The 19,864-nt window shown below is 49.5% G+C and overlaps 1 protein-coding gene across 3 annotated transcripts in view; it reads left to right on the top strand.

Moving 5' to 3' along the window:
- The window catches only part of LRSAM1 (leucine rich repeat and sterile alpha motif containing 1), a 102,848-nt gene that overhangs the window by 77,696 nt on the left and 5,288 nt on the right, over positions 1-19,864 (top strand). For 2 of the 3 annotated variants that reach the window (XM_065648472.1, XM_065648471.1), the window contains exons 2-19: positions 1,301-1,484; positions 3,019-3,075; positions 4,710-4,754; positions 5,210-5,287; positions 5,910-5,978; positions 6,677-6,761; positions 7,958-8,079; positions 9,258-9,348; positions 10,287-10,417; positions 11,065-11,094; positions 12,124-12,246; positions 12,336-12,475; positions 13,126-13,170; positions 14,195-14,265; positions 15,012-15,111; positions 16,012-16,099; positions 16,830-16,904; positions 18,351-18,431. In XM_065648472.1, the coding sequence (XP_065504544.1) occupies positions 1,413-1,484; positions 3,019-3,075; positions 4,710-4,754; positions 5,210-5,287; positions 5,910-5,978; positions 6,677-6,761; positions 7,958-8,079; positions 9,258-9,348; positions 10,287-10,417; positions 11,065-11,094; positions 12,124-12,246; positions 12,336-12,475; positions 13,126-13,170; positions 14,195-14,265; positions 15,012-15,111; positions 16,012-16,099; positions 16,830-16,904; positions 18,351-18,431 (1,503 nt within the window). In that variant the 5' untranslated portion in view covers positions 1,301-1,412. The remainder of the gene's footprint in view (positions 1-1,300; positions 1,485-3,018; positions 3,076-4,709; positions 4,755-5,209; positions 5,288-5,909; positions 5,979-6,676; positions 6,762-7,957; positions 8,080-9,257; positions 9,349-10,286; positions 10,418-11,064; positions 11,095-12,123; positions 12,247-12,335; positions 12,476-13,125; positions 13,171-14,194; positions 14,266-15,011; positions 15,112-16,011; positions 16,100-16,829; positions 16,905-18,350; positions 18,432-19,864) is intronic. The other variant, XM_065648473.1, reaches the window with a different exon arrangement.

Here is a 19,864-nt window from a genome sequence, read left to right as displayed (position 1 = left end):
GGGAGCCCGCTCAGACCCGGGCGCTGGCCTTGCTGTGCTCCTGAGCACGTTTTCCCAGAGCAAATAAACCCCCTCTTTTTCCAGATTCCCATTTTGTCTGTCACAGTGCCATGCTGCATTTATGATGTCCAGAACGTTTTAAAAATTGGCGTTTGGGTCTTTAAATATAGCGCGGTTGCTGTTTCACTTTGGTTTGGTTTGCTTGTGAAACGAGGGGTTTGTTTTTAGTTTACTCTCAGCATTCAGACTGTGAAACACCCAGTGGACATTCCCTTGCCCTTCTCACCCTGTGTGTAGAGCAAGTGCCTGCAAACCCCAGCCCTGGCACCCCGGGGACGCCGGATCTGCAGTTCAGGATGTTCACTCACTGTGGGGTGGCTGCTGTCCCAGGCACTTGCAGATAGTTCTTTCAATAACTTTAATAAATAAAAATTACATCATATAAAATATAGTCACATGCCAAAGGCCCTTCTCATTAGTGACTGCCAAGTGCACTTAAAATTGGTGATGGCCAGGAGAGCACACGAAGCCAACGTCACAGAGAGAGGCACAGCTTTGCTGTTTGCAGGTTTGACATGGCTTCTCACTAAGGCAAGTGACGTTTGAAGGCTGTTCAGTCCATTTAACAAGTCTCTGATCCTTCACCTTTTGACCCCCAATAAGTTTCTTTTCCTGCACAACTGTTGGTCCTTCAGCCTTCATGTCTTAATGTATTTTCTTGGGTGAAAAAGAACGTTTTCCCACTATCCACATGACTAATAATAACTAGCTGTAATAGAGGAAGGTGAGACGGGACAACGGGATGTGTGAGCCCTCAGCAAAGAACTGAACGTGTTCAGCAAGGTTGTGGGTATCTTGCTGTGGGCACCGTTGTCCTTCTGCTTCCTCATCTTTAAATGCCCTTCTTTTCCTTCTGTCTGTGATGTCTGACCCTTGCTCATGGCTCTTGGTTGCTTTCCTGCAGTTCCAGGCTGTAGCTCCTGACATTGAACTTCCCTCTTGCTTAATCTTCTGAATTTTTGCTCTTATCCCGCCTCCTGGACGCTGTGTTTTCCTGATCACTCGATAGCCTTTCTCTGCACATGTTCCAGCTTGGCTTAATTTGTCCTGCACGAGGATGACCAAGACAATCCACCCAGCCCAGAGACACAGCAGTGCTTTTGCAGCTCGTGTTAACACTTGTAGCGTGAAGGTGTGCTGGGATCTGCCTGTTTGATCCAGGCAGAGAAGGGCTTAATCGAAGGCAGTGGCTGAGACAGTGATTTTTTTTCTTTTTTCTCTTTTTTTCCCCACTTACTAGAGCACAGTTCTGTAGTCCAGGCTCCCCAGCAAACACATACTCCAGGAACCCTCTGCCTTTGTTTACTCTGATCATTTGTGCCGCTGGGACAGAGCTGTAGTCAAAAGTAAAGATGCCACTCTTCTTCCGTAAGAAGAAACCCAGCGATGATGCTCGGAAACGCCTTGAATACCAAATGTGCCTGGTAAGCAACACCGAGGTATTTTCTGTTCTCTGTGCCTGCTCCTGCATGCCAGGTGACTTGGTACGTCCCTTGTGTTTCCAGTAATCGTGTCACTGATGTCACCAACACAGCGGATCATCTTCCTAATGTACATCAGAGAACTCCTGCTTTCCCCATCTCCCTTTGCCATCCCCAGGTCCCCTTCGTGCCACTTCCACCCCTCTCTGCCTCTGTGGTCCCACGGAACGTCCCCCACCCCACCTCCCGCCAGCCTGCATCGGGGACCCCATCGCTCCTTTCTCCTCCGTGCCCCTTCACTCTTACAGATCTGCCAGTTCGCTTTTCCTACCAAGGAACCTGTGACATCCCCTTTCCCATCATACCTGGTTTTCCCTGTGTCCGTCTTTTGCTTCTCATTATTATTATCACTCTGAGGATTGACTTGTTAGACGTTGCTTTTTATTTCCCTGGATGAGGATTTAGCCAGGATCCTCTGGGCTGGATCCGCAGCAGGTCGGTAGAACTGCCAGCCGTGCAGCAGCCACAGATTTAAAGCTGGCTTTCTGAAAGCAATCTTTTGAATTATTTCACCTGTTCTGCTGCAGGAGCTGTGGACCAGTGCTGGCATAGGGGACCTGCTGTGCTCTACCCCAGAGGCACCTGCATTTTAATAGTGACAAATTTGTGCCTGTTGGATGTCTGTAAGGTATTTTGGAAAGAGGAGGCTTTGTTCTGTACCAATAATGAAACCAGTTTTAGTGAATTTATTCACTTGGAGGGTTTCTGTTCAGCTCCTGTGGGGCTGTGGTGGGATGGCTTAATCTGTCCTCTCTAGGATTAGTTCTGTGTTGCACGTGCTTAGTTTAGGGTCACAATATCCAGTTCTGAACACTTAACAGAGGCACTCACACAAGCAGGTTTTATTGCCTCATGCAGTACCTTTTATTTAAGAAAATAATTCCAGAGATGCAATGCTGCTCACGCTGAGGTTTGCTCACTTTCATTGCTGTTTGCAGTTGCAATGGATGTAGTTGAACACGGAAAACCACTTTGGTACAGCAGCAGTGAGTCCCTTTTGCTTCTTCCACAGCAGGGCTGGCTCTGCAGGCCCCATGGAAGCAAAAAGACCATAGTAGGTTATTTTGGTTTCTGTGTATGGTTCAGAAGAAGCTCCGTGTGCTGGGTGAGACGCACCAGTGACACAGAAGGCTCTTTACAGGCTGGGGCAGCACTGCTGTTCTTCCTAGAAGTGTCTCTCTGGTGCTTGAGAACCCATCGTTTCCTACCCATATCCTTGCAGGTAGTGCGGAATTAGGGTGTCTTTGGTTCCTCGTGCAGAAATTCATTTGTTGCACCAAAAGGGTTTTTTCCGCAGTTTCGTCTCCGAGTTGCTTTTGCTATGACAGTTGTAGCAGCACATCCTTTGTTTATAGCATCATCAGTGAATTACATCGCTGCAGCAGAGAACTGTAATCACATTTTTTAGGCAGAGGCCAGTTTAGTCAATCTGCAGCAAGAGGTCACGTATTTCTGCATGTGTATCTTCTCTCTCCAGGCAAAAGAAGCTGGTGCTGATGACATTCTTGACATATCCAAATGTGAACTCTCAGAGGTACGTTCTGTACAACGGCCAGTATTAACTCACAGGTCTGATTCCTTTGGCTGCTGCTTGTTACCGACTGTCAGATCTAGTATCACGTCTGTGAGCCTTGAGACAGAAATGGCTTTGTTACCTCCACCTCTTTGTTTATCCACATTTTCCTATGTCTGCTCAGCTCTGGCTTTCAAGTGGGGGCTTCTTCCCCCTTCTTTTTTTGTGGGAGATTGCCTGTCTTATGTGATGCTTCAACATTTCTGTCCTGAGAATCCTTTCTCGTTTGACAAGATGGGAAGGGCAGACTGGTCTCACACTCTCCACCAGTACCTTGGTAGGATCCTAGTTTGCTCCCTCATGGCCTAATTTTGCTAGTCATAAGGGAATTTGTTTGCCAAAGGCTCACTGTTTCTAATCCCAGAGCTACAAAGTCTGCCACCTGCGGTTATTTTTCTCTATGAGTGAAAATCCCTGGTTCCAGGCAGCTGGTTAAGGATGGAAATCTCACTTCCAGCTTGGCTTCTTTTACGGCAGCCAACTAAAGTAGAAAGGAACTGGAGTGCGAGCAGTTGGTGACAGATTGCCAGGCTTGCAGAGGAGACACAGCTTTTCATTCCGGCAGCCAGGCCATCCTGTTAAGCAGAAGCCCATTTCTATTTCACTTTCCGTTTTTATTCATTGTTCCCTGTTTCTCAAACACGTTGGCAGCCGTGTAACCTTTTGCCACAGGATGCCTTTGCCAAACAAGCTAATAGATTGCACTGCTCTTTGAGGAGAGATTTGGGACCACCCCAGAGAGGACAGGTGTCTGCTGTGCAGCATGAAGTGGCTTTGCTGAGACTTCGGGATGTTTTTTCCAAGATCAGAAGCCAACAGCATCTTGTGTGTGGGTTTGTGAGCTGTGTGGGATGGTCTGCGAGCCCGTCTGGGTGGAAGGGTGGCAGGCGGGGGATGCGCACGGAGCCAGCTCCACTCACAGCTCCAGCTGCTCTTGCATCCCTGACAGCTCCTTTTGGACCGGTACCATAAAACTGTCGTGCTTGTCTTCTTTTTAGCCTTTGTAGTTTCAATAAATAAAGTGAGCCGTCAGTTTGGTTTTGAAATTACCAGTTTGGCCTGTGGCAGTTCCACGCTGCAGAGCAGGTCGTGGTGCTCAGAGCTGTGTCTGGCACAGGCTGGATTTGCTGCAATATCCCCATTCTGACCCCCTGGCACGTGTGGGGACGCTAAGTCCTGCCCATTTCTCACCTTTCTTAGCCCACTGCAGCGTCTGCCAGGGTTGCAAAACCACAGAATACATTTGTATGATGACTAAATGAAAATAAGTCTGAATTCTTGAGTCATCGTATTATGTATGATGACTCAATATATTGAATATTAAATCATGCAAGACTGGGACTTCTGCCTAAACCTCAGTCTGTTCTGTTCTGTGCATGACACCGTTGTGTTCTGGAGAGCCATTGCAAGCAGTTTAACTGGAAGCTAACTGGGAAGTACTGGCATCCTGGGCCAAAACCACAGGCCAGTAATTTTAAGTATCACTTGTGTTTTCATTAAAGTTAATTATTCACACTTTACAGGTGAATAACATAGAAGTGCTTACAAAGGTAGGATCTTGAGAAGACTGACACAACTTTTTAAATTGTTTTTAGGTTCCTTATGGGGCCTTTGCAACTTGTAAAGTCTTGCAAAAAAAGGTGAGTTGCAATCAGAAATTATTAGATAATTCCATTGTGCTTGAGTATTCTTGTTGTGTTTGGAATGACTGTATGTGGTTGTTTATGTGTTGCTGCAGAAGAAGTTTGCTTGTAATGAATTTGGCTACTTGTACAATGCTGCATAGAGAGCAATTTGGGTAGGACTAGTCCTGTCTGTGGACTTTAGAGCAACTTCTGTCATGGAGATGAGATGATTGTTTTGATCTTAGCCTGTCCAATGATATTTCTCAGGTAAGAAACTAGGCTCTTGTTTAGATCTCATGTTAAATGTTAGACCTTATGTGAAAATCCGTTTATTATTTTAATATTTTATATGTTGCTGAATAAGATATTGAGCTCTCATACAGCCTCTGCAATTAAATCTTAACAAATGTGCTTGTTCTAGACAGCAGCATCTCTTGTGTTCATGTTTCCATGGGATTTTTCCTCCTCAGGTGCTCATTATTCATACGAATAATCTGACGTCTTTAGTTCCAAAGTCCTGCAACCTTCTGAGTCTCATAACCGTGAAGGTAATTGTGATTCCTAACAGTGAATCCGCAGCCTGTTTTCCTTGCATTCGAGCTGCATTAAAACACACTTGTCCAAATAAATCCCTTCTGTCTGACTGTCTTTGCCAAGAACAGGGTATGACACCTGCCTTCCCTGGGTTTGTATAAAATCATAATCAGTCCAGTTTATCCTCTCTACAACCCCACGCATCCCCCGGCCATCCTCCTGTGGTGGTGCTCAGTCAGGGCTGCATGTTGTGGGTTGGATCCATCTCTCTTCTGCGCTGCTGAGTCGTTTGAATGTGAACGGAGCCTGACAGGATTTAAGAAGCGTTTGGACATCACCCTCAGACACATGGTGTGAATTTTGGGGTTGTCCTGTGCAGGGACAGGAGTTGGGACTTGATGATCCTTGTGAATCCTGATTCCAACTCAGGACATTCCATGATTCTATGTATAGAGGCTTGAGTTTTCAAAAGACATACAGGAATTAAGTGCCCATGTCTCCTTGAAAACTTCAGCTACTTCTCAAAGCCCCATTGGAAGGGAAGTAATTTTCTTTGCTAGGTAATTCATGACCTTTCATTCTTGCACCATGACGTCTTTTCCTGATGTTGTTTGATGAAATCATCTGCTCTTCCAGGTTCTAGACCTGCATGACAACCAGCTGGCATCGCTTCCTGCTGACATTGGCCAGCTGACATCTCTCCAGGTAACAGATTTGCAGCTGCATCCCAAGCGTCTGTAAAGGGCATGTTACAGGACAGCAAGAGTATGGGGTTACCGCTGTTTATTTTATAATTAATCACAACTTAAATGATGGTGCTCATATTGTCAGGTCTATCTGACTTGGCTGTGGCTGTTGAACTGGCTTGTTGGAGAGGGAGAGCAGGAGAAGAGCAGAAGAGTGGCCATGCTGAATTATACAGACCCAGCTTAGCGCAAGGGCTGCCAGTCCAAATGGCTCACACTGCCAAGCTTCCAGTCCCACAGACTTCCCCAAATATTCCGGTTTTATCATTTTCCCTGGTGTGATTATGTTGGGAACTCAGCGCAGCGTGTCGTAGTGCACGTTGAGGGTCCCTCTGCTCGGGGGCAGCTTTAGGTTCGGTCACTGCTCCGGGGTGGGAGCCGGGCTGGGGAGCGCTGCCTTTGGGGGGGACACTGCTTCTAGTTCCTGCACCAGCTGCTGGTGGTGAACAGGGTTTCCCACTGCATCTGGTAGTTGGACCTACCTTATATCCAGGGCTTCTGGAAGATATATATTTTTTTTTAACCCAAGAAGTTTTGTCTAAAACCAATTTCAAGTTGTCCTTCTGGGCCTGAAAGTTGGCCCAACAGCACAGATGTGTAGAAGACCTGAGGCTTGTATAAAGAGTATCTTGAATATCTTTTCTGTTAACACCTTAGGTCCTAAACCTTGAAAGGAATCTTTTAAAATGTCTTCCACAATCTATAGGAGACCTTGCCCAGCTCCAGATGCTCAATGTCAAAGGTATGGCACGTTTCTTGTCGGTGCTCTGGGCAAAGCACCATCTATTATCTGGGTCGTGTTGATCTGCATTAGTAATTATTCCTGCGTTATTCCTTTCAACCAAGGCAACCACCAAATGGTTTACACTATGAATGCTGAGGAAGAACACAAGAAAGATTTAAATTCAAATAGCTGGCAAGGCAGGAGAAATCATCGAAGCAGAAAATGGGCCAGACTTGGTCCATGTGACGTTTTCATTCAGCCCGTTGCCTTTTCTCGAAGGAGAGGCTTTTGGGTCATCGTGCCCCATCTCAAGAGCTGAAAGCTCACCTGTGTGCCTGCCCGTGGGCGGCATTTCAGAGCCCCGGGTGCCCCGATGCTGCAGCCAGAGCTGCCGAGGGGGCTGGAGGGAGCAGGAGACCCCGGTGGAGCTGGGAGCCCTGCGAGAACGGTCCCAGGCCACAGTTTGTCTCCCTCTGGATAACGGTTTAGACCAACCTAAGAAATCTGTCTGTGCAGATTCAAACGTAAGAAAAATAGTAGGTCTTTGGCAGAAGCAGTTCAGTAAAGCAAACAGAGCGGTCAGCCCGGATAAACTGAATTACAATTAAGTCCACCAACACCCAGAGCTCTGTCCTTTGAGTCCGTATGTCCCCGCCAGGTTTGCACAGCCCTAACACACAGGTCACAACCCTACCTGTTTTCAAGACTTTCCACATATGCGATGACGTAAATTTGGGAGGAAAAGGAGACTTTGTTACAGGGAGCTGCTGCTGAAACAGGGAAGGAAATGGAGGGTGAGCGATTTAGAAGTGCAGCTCAGTTCATTGCTGTATCTGTCTGCAGCACCTGGTCTCTGACCCCTAGATGTGCAGTCCCACTCTCGTCCCCCTTCTCCCATCTCTGGTACTTACGCCAAAGGGAAGAAGGCCCCATGTTACAGATATTCTCCCAATAAAGAGCAGGCTGCAGTAGTAACCTGGGTTGAGAAGGTCATTTTGGCATGAGGAGCCAGCTGGGCAGGGCTGCGTGCAAGTAGATATCGATCCCCATTTACCTTTGGAGTCCTGGTGTGACCCACAACAACCCCGTTCCTGCAGTAGAGTATAGAAAATGAGTCACACGTCTGATTATGGTTTGGTGTTCCAGCAGATGAACTCGCTGGGTCCTGTTTTGGAAAGGTTACGTGGTACTGAACGGCTTTTCTGTCTCTCTAGGGAACAAGCTGAAGGAGCTGCCTGCTACCGTGAGTGGCTTGCGGAGTCTGCGCACCCTGGATATCCGTGAGAATGTGCTCCAGGAGCTGCCGCGGGTGCTGGCGCACGTCCGCACGCTGGAGGTACGCCGCCAAACAGCCGTGTGTCTCTCCCCGTCACAGCATGTCTATTTTGTTACAGGCTGCTTCTCTTCCTTCTTGCTCAATACGATAATAAATTTAGCACAGAAAGCGGATTTTTAGGGTTTGGGCAGGACCCACTTTGGGGGATTGTAACAAGGCTATATGTGGTTCATGGTGTCCATTAGAGCTTTTGTGTCCACCTTCTTGCTTTGGTCCTTTCTGCTCGCTTTTTGCTGTGGTTTAATCATGAAAGAAGTGATCCACGGGGAGTAAACCTCTAGGTGTTTCCTGCCAGGCCTGTCTCTTTGAGAGCGCAAACTGTGCCTGTGGGCTCGGGTTGACTCAGCCACTTTCCACCAAGGCTGCTTCTAAATGAGCAGATGGGATATTTCCGATGAGGTTTTTGCCTCTGTTGCTGTGACAGATCTCTGACTCATTGCCAAACTCCGTGGGTTTCTGACTCCCCGGAGTGCACGTTCAAAAATCCGGATTTTTATGGATGTGTTACCTTCTGGCTGCCAAACTTGTCAGTACTAAATGGTGCAAGTGTCAGACAACAGGGCTGACTCAGACACCAGTGTGGAGGATGCGAAAAAACGCTCTCCTGTCTCAAACACACAACATGAGGCTTCACTTCTCTTGTGGGCAGGCTCTGAGATGAGGGATCGGTGCCGCTTGCTCCCCTGTGCTTGATAAAGTGGTTCTTTTCTAGGCCTTCCTGCTATGTCCTTCTCTACAGGAGGCAACGTTGGGTCCTTTCGGTGACCACAGCAAGTGGTCCTTCCACTCCTTCTTCATGGTGCTCCTCTCCGTGCCCCTTGGTCACCAGCCCTTCCGTGCCTCACGCTTAAGGGCTCCAGCACACTGAAATGTCATAGAAAATGTCTGTAGTTGAGAAGGCTGTGCCCCCTTGTACCTAAACACAGAGTAAACACGTCTGCATGAGGGGAATGTTCTGCTGAAGGGCCAGCTCAGAAGGTCCCAAATAAGGGACAGTGGGGTCACCTCTGAAAGGTGTCAAACACCCAGCAGAAATTGAATACAACCTCATATTTATGTCAGGATTTAGGGTAACATGCAGTTATTGCTCCATAAGTGACATTTTGGGGAGCTGTGGGGATAACTGCAGTCGGACTCTGGGCCATCAGAATAACCTGGCGCTCTGTTCTCTTTTGGAGACGCTGACCCTGGACGCCTCTTCCATGACCTACCCGTCAGCTGATATCTGCAGTGCGGGTACAGAGGCCATTCAGCAGTTCCTCTGCAAAGGTGAGCAAGGAGAGTCTGCGAGCGGCGGTGGGAACTCGGGAGACGGTGCTGTGCGCTGCCTGCCTGCAGCGCCGTGTTCTAAGATTGCTTTTACAGAGGACAAACATCGGGTTGACTCTCCTTGGTGTGGTTCCTGATGCATGCGTGGCAGGGCAGTCAGGGAGTTATCATCTCGGCTGCAAACAGCAAACCAGGAGTCATTCTTTGAGACTTGCTGCTTAGTGCCACACTGAAATTCATAATGGTTTTGTTAAAACGTCAGAATAGCTGGGTCAGAGACTGAGTGACTGTAAGAAGTCATTGCATCTCCCTGTGGTTTCGTTTTCTCGTTTTATTTCTGCTGGTGGGAGGATTAGGCATTGCCCAGATATTGCTGCCTTGGAGCAATGAGATAGACTCAGTAGTCACTTGAGGTCCCTTCTATCCTCATTTTCTATGAGGAAGGACCTGGGGCCTGCAGACTGACAGGTTGTTAGGAGAAAGATGCAACCAGTTGGAAAACTCAGAGGACAAAATAATGTACTGTGAGTTTGTAAAGTCTGTGTTTAATACAGGTTTGGTAGAGGTTTTGTGCAGGGGAGGTGCCTTGCCAGATATTGGGTGAATCCCTGAAATGAAAGGACAGTCAGAACTTGTTTTGGTGTGGGCAGAAACGTCTGCAGCCCCGCAGAAGTCAAGGTGCCTGTACCCGTGTGAAGGAAGCATTTCTCTGCTCAGGTCATCTTCGATTGGCATCCTGGGGGGAATGGCGTGGCACTGTCTCCTCTCAGAGCTTCTCCTCATTAAGCCTGAGCTGACAAAGATCTTTTGGCCGCTCGTCTGCGTGTGGAAAGAGAGAGCACAGCTGGAAGCAGCCTCACACCAGCCAGCCCTCGGCAATGCTGCCAGGGAGGTCTTTAACCACCAAATGTTCTTGTTTTGTGTTTGACACCTTCTAGAGTGTGGGATTGAGTACTACCCTCCCTCGCAGTATCTGCTCCCCGCGCTGGAGAGTGACGACGGAGGAACATCCGTGGATGGGATGGACAGGGCCGTGCAAAAGTACTTGGAGGAGGAGAGCAAGTGGCAGGTGAGGCTCCAATGCGTGTGAAGTTGTACAGGAGGGTTTTGGATTTGTCTCTCTGCTCCGTCAATGGATCTCACAGCACCTGACACATCGTCCCTCATCACCTTCCCTGCCATGAGATGTGTCTTTTGGGATCAAGAGAGCATCAGTGCCCTGAGCCGGGCACAGAACCGTGGGCTCATCTCCTCCCCGACAGCTGTGGAAGGTGTTACTAGGGCTGACTCCTGGAACACACGTCGTCGTAAAGAAGCGTCTCTGTCCTTGAAAGCCATGGTGCAGTCAAGAGGCGGGTGACAATGTGGCACGGTGTGTGCAGCATGGTAACACATGCGGTTTCGGAGGGAGCAGGAAACTGCAGAACCTTGGGATTCCCAGCCGAGTGCTCAGCCTGTCCAGCCCTACCTGGGAACGGTGAGGCTGGGCATGTTATTAGGATAAGCTGTGCTGATTCTTGTGCTGTTTATCAAGTACAGACTAAATTTCTTTGACCCTGGAGAGGCATGGATGCCTGGACTTCACGGCTATGTTAATCTTCTTGTAGTTTTGGTTGATGTCTTTACTCAGTTAGGGGAAGATATCACGTGGGCTAGTAATATCTACAAAAAATTGCTCCTGGGAGTAAATGTCTGCTCATATTGCTTATTTTTCAGAACAAATTCTTGGATTATGAGAAGAGAAAGGTAAGGATGAACACCTGTAAATGCTTTGTCTGGAGAACAGCTCCACTTTTTTTTCTTGTTTTCCCTCACTTTATGCAATTTCTCAGCCAGAACTGAATGTTTAGAGAACTGAGTTCTTGCAGAAAACCCCCCGAGCTGCTCACTCCTCACTGCAGAAGACACGTGAGAGCGTGGGGGAATTGGTGTCTGCCTCGTCTGACACACACAGCCCGCGAGCTGCTGTCTCTCCTGAGTGAGCAGTTCCAGTTTAAATCAGTCTGTGTTTGCAGTGTTGGGTCTGGGGCTTTCACACCCAGAGGCTTTTTTCTTGCCTTTCTCTGGTGGTAGCTCAGTTTGCGTTTCACATGAGCTGGGCAGAAGTGTGTGAGCTGATCGGTACGTCCCTGTCCCAAACTCCAGTCCCTCCATGACTCTCACCTTGTCCCTTCGGCTCATGGTGCCACCATTCCTGCTCCCTCCTGGCGTTCCTGGTTTCTGTCCTCCATTCCCCTCACCTGACAGCATTTCCAGTTTGCTCTTCTTTTTATTTCACTGCTCTTTGTCTCTTTCCCCATGCAAGGCTTGCTTTGAAATAATCAGAAGCTCCTGTTGTGCAGTTCACCTCTCCCCTTCCTAGAGCTGCTCGTAGCCAGCTGCTGCCTTCGCTCTGTTGTCTCCAGCCAAGGGAATCCCCTTGCCGTCTGGAATTGAGCACAACCTTACATTTCGGCTTTCCTTTGCGTGTTTGTATTGGCTCTTTTAGTTGTATGGGTTGATGCCCATGGACTTTGGCTTCGTGACTTTGAAATGAGTTGTGGGGAGTTTGGAGACTTTCATAAAGACAGCAGCAGCTTCTGCTTCACAATTGTTGGGTTCCTAAGGAGAAAATATTTCCGTGCTCATCAAGCCTTCTGTTTGCCCTTTGGTTTGCTTTCACGTAGTTGAGGGGGTTACTGTGCCTTGTTTTATGTTTTTGCCAGAATTTGTTCTTGTTTGGGAAGGATCAGAGCCATCAGTCTACTGATTTCTGGTATTCATCTTTCTTCTCAGGAAAAAAAAATGCAGGAGAAGCTGGAATTTGAGCGGCGCCTGAACATGGGGCAAAGGGAACACGCTCTGCTCGTTCAGCAGACCAACAGTCAGAAGGAGGAGATCCTGCAGACAGTGAGAGAGGTCAGTCTCCTCTGGGCAGGCCCCGCACAAGACACGGCCTTTCCTAAACCGACCACTTTCTCCTTTGGTTCTCTCTTGCTTTGGCCCAGGACCAGCTGAGGCTGGAGGAGGGTCTGACGAAGCACCAGCGCTATTTGGAGCAGGAGCGCCTGAAGCTGCTGCAGCAGCTGAAGCAAGCGGAGCAAGGCATCACCAGCCGTGTCCAGAAGCTGCTGGAGGACAACCAGAGGTGGGGTCCCTGGGTGTCTCCCAGTCATCTCTGCCCCTCGGGGCCTCGTGTTATTTTATCCCATTCTGAGGGGTTCATTTTGCATTTTCTGAGTGTTATAGGACTGGTCATGATCGATGTCTGTAGGTGGTGCCTCAGCTGTTGAACTGCTGAAGTCCCATTTAAAGGATGTGGAATTTGACACCTTAAAAAGCTGTTTCACACATGTGCGTGCTGCTGGAGCTTTGCAGTGCTGTGCAAAAAATGTGAATTCCTCATGGAAGATGCATATTTGAAGTACTTGAAGGTTCCACTGCCTAGATTGGATATTAGGAAAAAATTCTTCCCCAAAGGGCTGTCGGGCATTGGAACAGGCTGCCCAGGGCAGTGCTGGAGTCACCATGCTGGAGGGGTTGAACAGATGTGGAGATGAGGTTCTCAGGGACATGGGGTAGTGCCAGAGTTAGGCTATGGCTGAACTCAATAATCTTAAGGGTCTCTTTCAACCAAAATGATTCTATGACACTCTGACATTCTGTGTTTCTCCTGCTGGTCTGGTGCTGATGCGGGGTTACCAGCCTGATTAAAACTGCTCTTCTGGGCATGAGAAGCAAAGTCATTTTCTGTCCAGCTCAGCTTGGTGAAAACCTCTTGTTTTATCTTTTTTTTAGGCAAAAACAAAGTGCAGAGATTCTGAAATCCTTGGAGAATGAGAGGTGAGTCTCCCTGAAAGAAACTCTTCTAGAAAAGGGGCAGGAAGCTGGGAAGAGGGCTGGGACCTTCCCTTCAGAGCCGCCAGTCTGAATCCACCGTATGTCGGGGAGGTTCATCTCGTGCCTGCAGCTGGTTCCGGTGACTGTGGGAGGCAGGACACTGAAGCAGATGTTCCTGGTCCTACCCAGTCTGCCAAACCCAATGGGATGGTGATTTTACCTGTTTTTCATCTCTGAACGGTCCCAGCTAAGGAGTTTGGGAACAAAACCCTGTATTCCCACTATCAAGGACCAACTGAAATCTGACATCTGTTGGAAAGGGAGGCATTGATGAAGATGTTCCAGTGATGTGTAGAGGCTGGAAGAATGCATTGAAAGCAACGCTACCATTCAGCCCACACTCTGACCTGGCTTTGCCACCAAAAGTGCTTGTCCCCACCTCTCCTGTCCATGTGTGCTGCCCCCTCCCTTCAGCCAACTGCTTGTGCTGTGGCACAGTAAATGGATGGGGGCACTGACCTGGCCGAAAATAATCCCATTTTATAGTTTTCCAGCCACACCAGTTCCTGATCTGTGAAGGGATGTGGTGTGTGTTTGTGCTGGGACAAGGTCAGGGGAGGTGGGAACGGAGGCCGGGCTGCTCCTTCCAGTGGCACCGCTCACTTAGCTCAGCTTTGAAGTGCTCACCAAGCCTCAGGAGAAAGGAAAACAAAACCAGGGACTGGCACAGTGTTTGGCGAGAGTGTATGCACGTTGCACAGATGTTGTGATTCTCAGAGAGATCAGCTTTCTGGTCTGAGAGGCAATTGTCCCCATGGTTTTGGGTAAAATTAATTTCATCTCCCATAGACTTAGAGCTTCCTTATCAAGAAATCACTGAAACTTTTGTGTCCCTGATAAGATGTGGCTTTCCTGGGCAGATGGCAGGGTGCATCTGCTCAGCCTCCAGGCTCTGAGCTGGGTGGGTGGAGAACTGAGATGGTGCTGGTTTGAAGGAGTGGCTGAGCTGGTCTTGTTTGTTCGGCAGAATAAGGATGGAACAGCTGATGGCAATAACGCAGGAGGAGACGGAGCGTCTGCGCAGAAGGGAAGTGGCCTGTAAGTCCAGACAGCTCTTGGGGCTGGTAAGGTGCAAGAAAGACCTGGTTCCTCTGGAGATGTGCTGAATAGGTCGCAACCATGCGGGAGATGTTCTGTCACACATGCATTTTTGCCGCGTTGCTTGGCGCAGTGGGGCAGAGCTGCGGGGAGGAGCATTGCACATGTTCCGTAACTGGTCCACTGTTTCCACCTTCAGCCCACTGCTGGTTCTCCTTGAGGTGGAAGCTTTGCTCCCCGTGTACAGCACATCACACGAGGGGTTTGTGAGAGCGGATAGAAGCACACGAAGTGCCTCATGTTCCAGAGGTACATAGCAGATGTTAAATGATCAGGTTCATGAGGCAGGGGCGTATGAGAAACAAGGATGGTGCTATGGAGCCTTTTCTGCTCTTGAGAACCATGAAAACCTCTGCTGGGGTTGCAAAGGAAAGGGTGTGTGTGTTGTCACCCCAGTGACAGGTTACTCGCAGAGCTGCAGCCCATCTCAGGGTCGGTAGGCAGTGACTGGGCTCCTCCGAGCGCTGCAGAGATGCAAGTACAGGCAGAGTGGAGTTTGCTCAGCTAATTTCCCAATAAATAGCTCCGATTCTCACAGCTGAACGAGTCTGCTCTGAAATGAACGAAATGGAAAAAGCAAGGACAGGTTGGAAGTGAGAAGGCACTGTTAATTGCAAGTGACTGTAGCAGCAGCCTGTTCTAGACACCAGCTCCTGATGCAGACTGACAACACTTGTGTCTCCCAGCTGCCATGCAGCGAATGCTGGCCGAGAGCTACAAGAACAAGCTCATCCAAATGACCTACGAGTCCCGTCGGCAAGACCTCGTCAACCAGGCCTGCTCCAGGTACGGCGGGAGATGTCTGGGGCTGGTGGTGCTGCCGTGTGGTCCCTTTCCTTCCAGCGGTCCAGGTGTAACTCCCACACACACCCAGCAGCTCGTGCCACCGCTGGCGTGCAGCAGGACAGCTGTGTCACAGCAGGGGACAGTGCGATTTAAAAACACTGTCAAACTTGATTAAATTAACCACCTTCTAACCACAAGAAAATGCATGTTAATCATTCTTTGGATGAACTATCACTTTTTTACACTGTTTATTTTACTTTATATGTTCTGCTAAATATGGAAAGTGAAATTAGACTGGTCTTCCTATTTTGGTAGCCAGTTCCGTGTCAAACTAGCACAGAACTCCTTTCCTCGCCTCCCAGGGTTGTCTCGAGGGTGCTGTTTGTATATACGTAGGCCTTGTTGCATTGCTATAGGTACAGCGAGCACTCTGACTCTCTGCATTTACAAGAAAGTAATAAATTTTAATCTGGCAATGTCTGGCACTGAACAGAAACAACCTTGCGTTCCTGTGACCTGCCTAACAGATGGCAGCGGGCAGACACGGTCCTGCCTGCAAGTGCCCGCAATATGTGGGCACATTGTCTGGGTCTCCTCCGTGAGCCCTCCCCTCCAGCGCAGGACAGTGACATGAAAATTCACCACCTGAGCACTTGCCGGGCAGCAGCAGCCCCTGCCTGCCTGTCGAGCTGTGCGCATACGGTCGGCGATGCTTCTGCCCTGGCTTGGTCTGTGCTGCAGGTTTGCTTCGGTTGTGGGGACGGAGGTTTTAAATCTGTCAGCCTTCAGTGACCTTGTTCAGTAACAAATTTCTCCATTCCTGAATTCCCCGTTGTCTGCTTCTCCTCTTGTTTGTGTCAAGAGTCTCAGAAACTGCATGGCAAATCCATTTTCTTGCAGCCTAGCTGAGATGGACCAGAAGTTCCAGCAAATCCTGGCTTGGCAGCAGCTGGATCAGAACAAAGCCATTAGTCAGATCTTGCAGGAGGTAAGTGAGGGAGCAAACTGCTTGTGGGGGGATCGAGGGAAAGGAACTGCATGTGAAAGTGGGATCGAGAGCGGAGCACAAGAGCAAGGGATCACAGGGCTGGGCTGCGTGCCAATGTTATTTTATTTAACGCTATGTTCTAAACTTCGAGAATCTCTGGTATTCTAACAAACTGGCTTGGGTGGTTGAAAGAAAAATGTATTTATTTTTTAACCAGACACGGAATTTTCAGAAAAGACAGCAGCACAGACCATGGGAAGCAAAACTGGTGTGATGATTAATAGAGAGGATTTTGAGACAGAAGTCCTGTCTTTTTGGCAGGTTCCCTGGGTGACTTGGGACAAGCTGCCTACAGGAAGCATTTTCGAAGCCTTTGAATGCCTCATTTTGAACTTGAGACCTCTGCAGCTCATTGTTCAGAAGCTCTGGGCAGCCGTGCCCTATTGCACAGCCGGCGTGCTCAGTGCTGCTGAAAATGAGCAGCGGGGTGCATGCAGAGCGTTCAAGACGTGTGTTTGAAGAACATGACTGCAATTCTGTGTCTGCCTGTAAAGTGGGTTTTGTCTTTTGGGACTGAGGGATCAAAGCCATGGTGTAATCAGGACAGTGCTGCCCAGAGTAAGCACGATTCAGGTGCTGGTACTCGAGTCACTGCAAGGTAACAGGGGTTCTGAGCCCATCTGCAGCTGCATCAACAACCTCACTCAGCGGGATTTTCCCTGTCCCTTAGATTGAGATGCAGAAAGCTGCCTTCGAAGCTCTCCAGGTGAAGAAGGATCTTATGCACAGGCAGATCAGGAACCAGGTGAGTCGGCAACAGAGGAAAGAGCAACCAGCTACTAAGCTCATAGTGCCAATTGCTGGGACACTTCCGAGGGAGATCAAAGCGCTGGGAGTGTAGAGCAGGGTCTGGAGGAGATGAAGAGCTCTGGCATTGCTGAGAGCTCTGTAACAAAGTGTTGGTTGTTCTCCCAGCTCCATAGGAGGGAGGTGTTAGACTCAGGGGAGCAGTGAAATCGTTGCTTCAGTCATCTCGGCACTCATGTGGATGAAGTGCTGGAGAGTGGTCACTAGAGGACAGAGCTGCATTGGCTCTGTGGGGCGATTCGCGTTTGCAATTAGGATTTCCTTCAGGTTGTGTACTTAGCAGGGCTGCTGTTTCCACATGAGTCCACTGCCTCTCCATCCAGCACATCAGAACTGCAACTTGAGCCATAAGTTCACCTTTTCTTTCCCATTCTTAGCCTGCCTTTCTGAGCTCCATTCTGCAGAAGGTGCAATGCGATAGTCGGGGGGAAGAGCGAGAGCTGGTGGAGAAAGTAGCGGTGGTTGATGCACGAAGATGGGTGGCTGGTTTCTGACGTGGTGCTCCAGAACCTTCCCTCTCCTGATCTGACACTAGCAGAAAAGTCACGGGTCAGGAGTTGGTGGCTAAGTTTAAGAGCTGGGATACATTGAGTCACTTGGTGACCAGCCTCTGCTAGGAGCCTATGGATTGTGCATGGACGATCCAGGAGATGAGTCTAACACTCTCCATTGCTTGAGTTCATCAAGAAGAGCCCTGCAGTTTGCTCGCACTTGCTCTGTAAACAAAGGGAGTTTGTTCCTTGATACCGTGGCTGGAATTTTTCCTATTGAAGTCCAGCCCAGCCCACCAGCAGCCTGCACAGGCAGGGAAGGGGCAGGAGCCCTGGGTGTCAACAGGAATTCCGTGGTGGTGGCACAGAAGCAGCGTGGCCTGGGGGTGGTAGATGGCCTGGCAGATGGGCGAGCTGGGCTCTCATCTTGGCTTTGCTGTGGGATCTTGGGCAGCTCACTTCACCTCTCTGTGTCTCAGTTGCCCCACCTGAAAGAGGACGTATCATTATGGGATTTGCTGGAGCATCTAGAAACCAGTTAATCTGCCCCAGTTAATCTGCAGTGGGAGCCGTGGTACAGGAGGACTTTGATAATCAGCTGCTGCCTTCCAGAGTGGCTGCGAGAGGTTTGGCTGAAGGACCTGATTGCAACGTGCCTCTAGGCTTGGACAGAAGGTGTTTAGAGTAGAGAGACAACTAGAGAGCAGAGGACACAGCTCCTCAGGCAACAGACGAAGAGTGACCCTAAGAGCGCGTAGCATGGAAGGGCATTAGCAGGTTCTCCAAACTTCTGGGCGGCTCTGCAGTGCCATCCGTCCCAGGGACCTCATTTTAAAAGGGCGTAAATCACAGTCATTTCAAATGTCAGTAAAAATGTTTCATCTTCTGTTTAGATTAAATTAATAGAAACAGAGTTATTGCAGTTGACACAGCTGGAGTTAAAGAGACAAGAACTGGACACAGAGACTCTGCAGGTACGTCGGGCTCTGTGCTGCCCCACCACCCTCTCTCTGCTCCGGGATCGCAAAAGCTCCACTTGCTTCTTTTGCTTCTTGCAGTTTCCAGATGGTTTTAAGCTTAGTCAGGAGGGCACTTACCCACAGGGCACCACAAAACCCTCTTTGCCGTGGTAACGTGGGAACGTTGCTGCTGCTCCTCAACATCTCGGTGCATTTTCAGGGCAGGGGCAGAGGAGCCAGCCCTGATCACGATGGGCAGGTCCAGGTTTGCCAGGTGGGGAAGGATTTTGCGATCCAGTTGTTGGCTGTCCCAGAACCACGTGCCGGCCGCGCATCGCATGTCTTCTTACATTGCCGTCTTGTGTTTTGGTTTTAAATACCTGCCAGTGCTGACTGTCAGCTCTCCCCCTTCATTTCTGAGCCTGCTCTGCCCCACCATCCCACCATCCGATGGACTGACTCCATCAGCAGTCACACATCGAGGAGTATCAAGTTTGGCTTAAGCAGCTTGGCTTTAAATTTTGTTATTATGCCTTAGCATCAGGTTTTTTTCTTGTGTGTGCTATTTGTGAGATTAAATCACCTGTTTAGTGAGCCTCAAATCATGTACTTTCCAAGGGCAGTCACCCAGCAGGCTGGTGAGCGCTGACTTAAGACAGGATCACCTCTGAGGCCAGTGCTGGACACCCTCGAGTATCAGATTTGGGGTTTGCCACCTTAAATTGTGCAGCTCCTCCTGGTGTCGGAGGCCTGATGGTGGGTTGTTGCCCAAAATTCATGCAGGGAAGACCAAGGAACCCCAGGCAGGTGCAGCTGGAATGACACAGGACTTGGGCGATGCCTGTTGGGTGACCGCGGGGGGTACAGAGACCGAGCTCTGCCCTGCACCCCGCGGGCAGCACGGGACAGTCACAACGGAACCTGAGGAAATGGGGCGTAAGAGCATCGCCCCTCTGCACAGCCCGGCCGCTGGGCAGGCTGCTCCGCAAGGTTCCCTGCTCTGACAAAGGGCTTTGGCAGAAGCTTTTCCGCAGCCGTGCTCGATACCTCCCGTGCAGCAGACAGCTGCTTCCTCCCCAATATACAGGTGCTTTAGTAATGAGCCTGATAAATCATTGGGAAGTGGGAAGAACTAGAAGCACCCCAAGAAATGAGAAGTTTGCAAAGGTCTCTTGCAAAGCCAATCTGGGAGAGAGCGATCCTAGCAGGGTGTTGGTGTTTCGGGAGAGCTCAGCTCCAGGTGTGCTGAAGCCGCCTGGGTTTCTCGTCTGGAGCAGGTCCCACATGTCGTTAGTTGTCCCTCTCACCTCCGCGGGGCTCCTGATGCAGCAGAACTTTCCTGCTTCCGTCAGGGCAAAGCGTCTCTGGTCACCGGCTCGTGGTGCCTTTGCCTGCGTGAGGCAGTTCTGTCCCCTGCTTAAACAGAGGAGCCTGTCCCTGTGTAGGGT

This window comes from Caloenas nicobarica, chromosome 19 (assembly GCF_036013445.1).
Source record: "Caloenas nicobarica isolate bCalNic1 chromosome 19, bCalNic1.hap1, whole genome shotgun sequence".
Taxonomy (NCBI): Eukaryota; Metazoa; Chordata; class Aves; order Columbiformes; family Columbidae; genus Caloenas; species Caloenas nicobarica.
The sequence above is the reverse complement of the archived record's forward strand: the minus strand, read 5'-3'. Positions and strand labels throughout refer to the sequence as shown.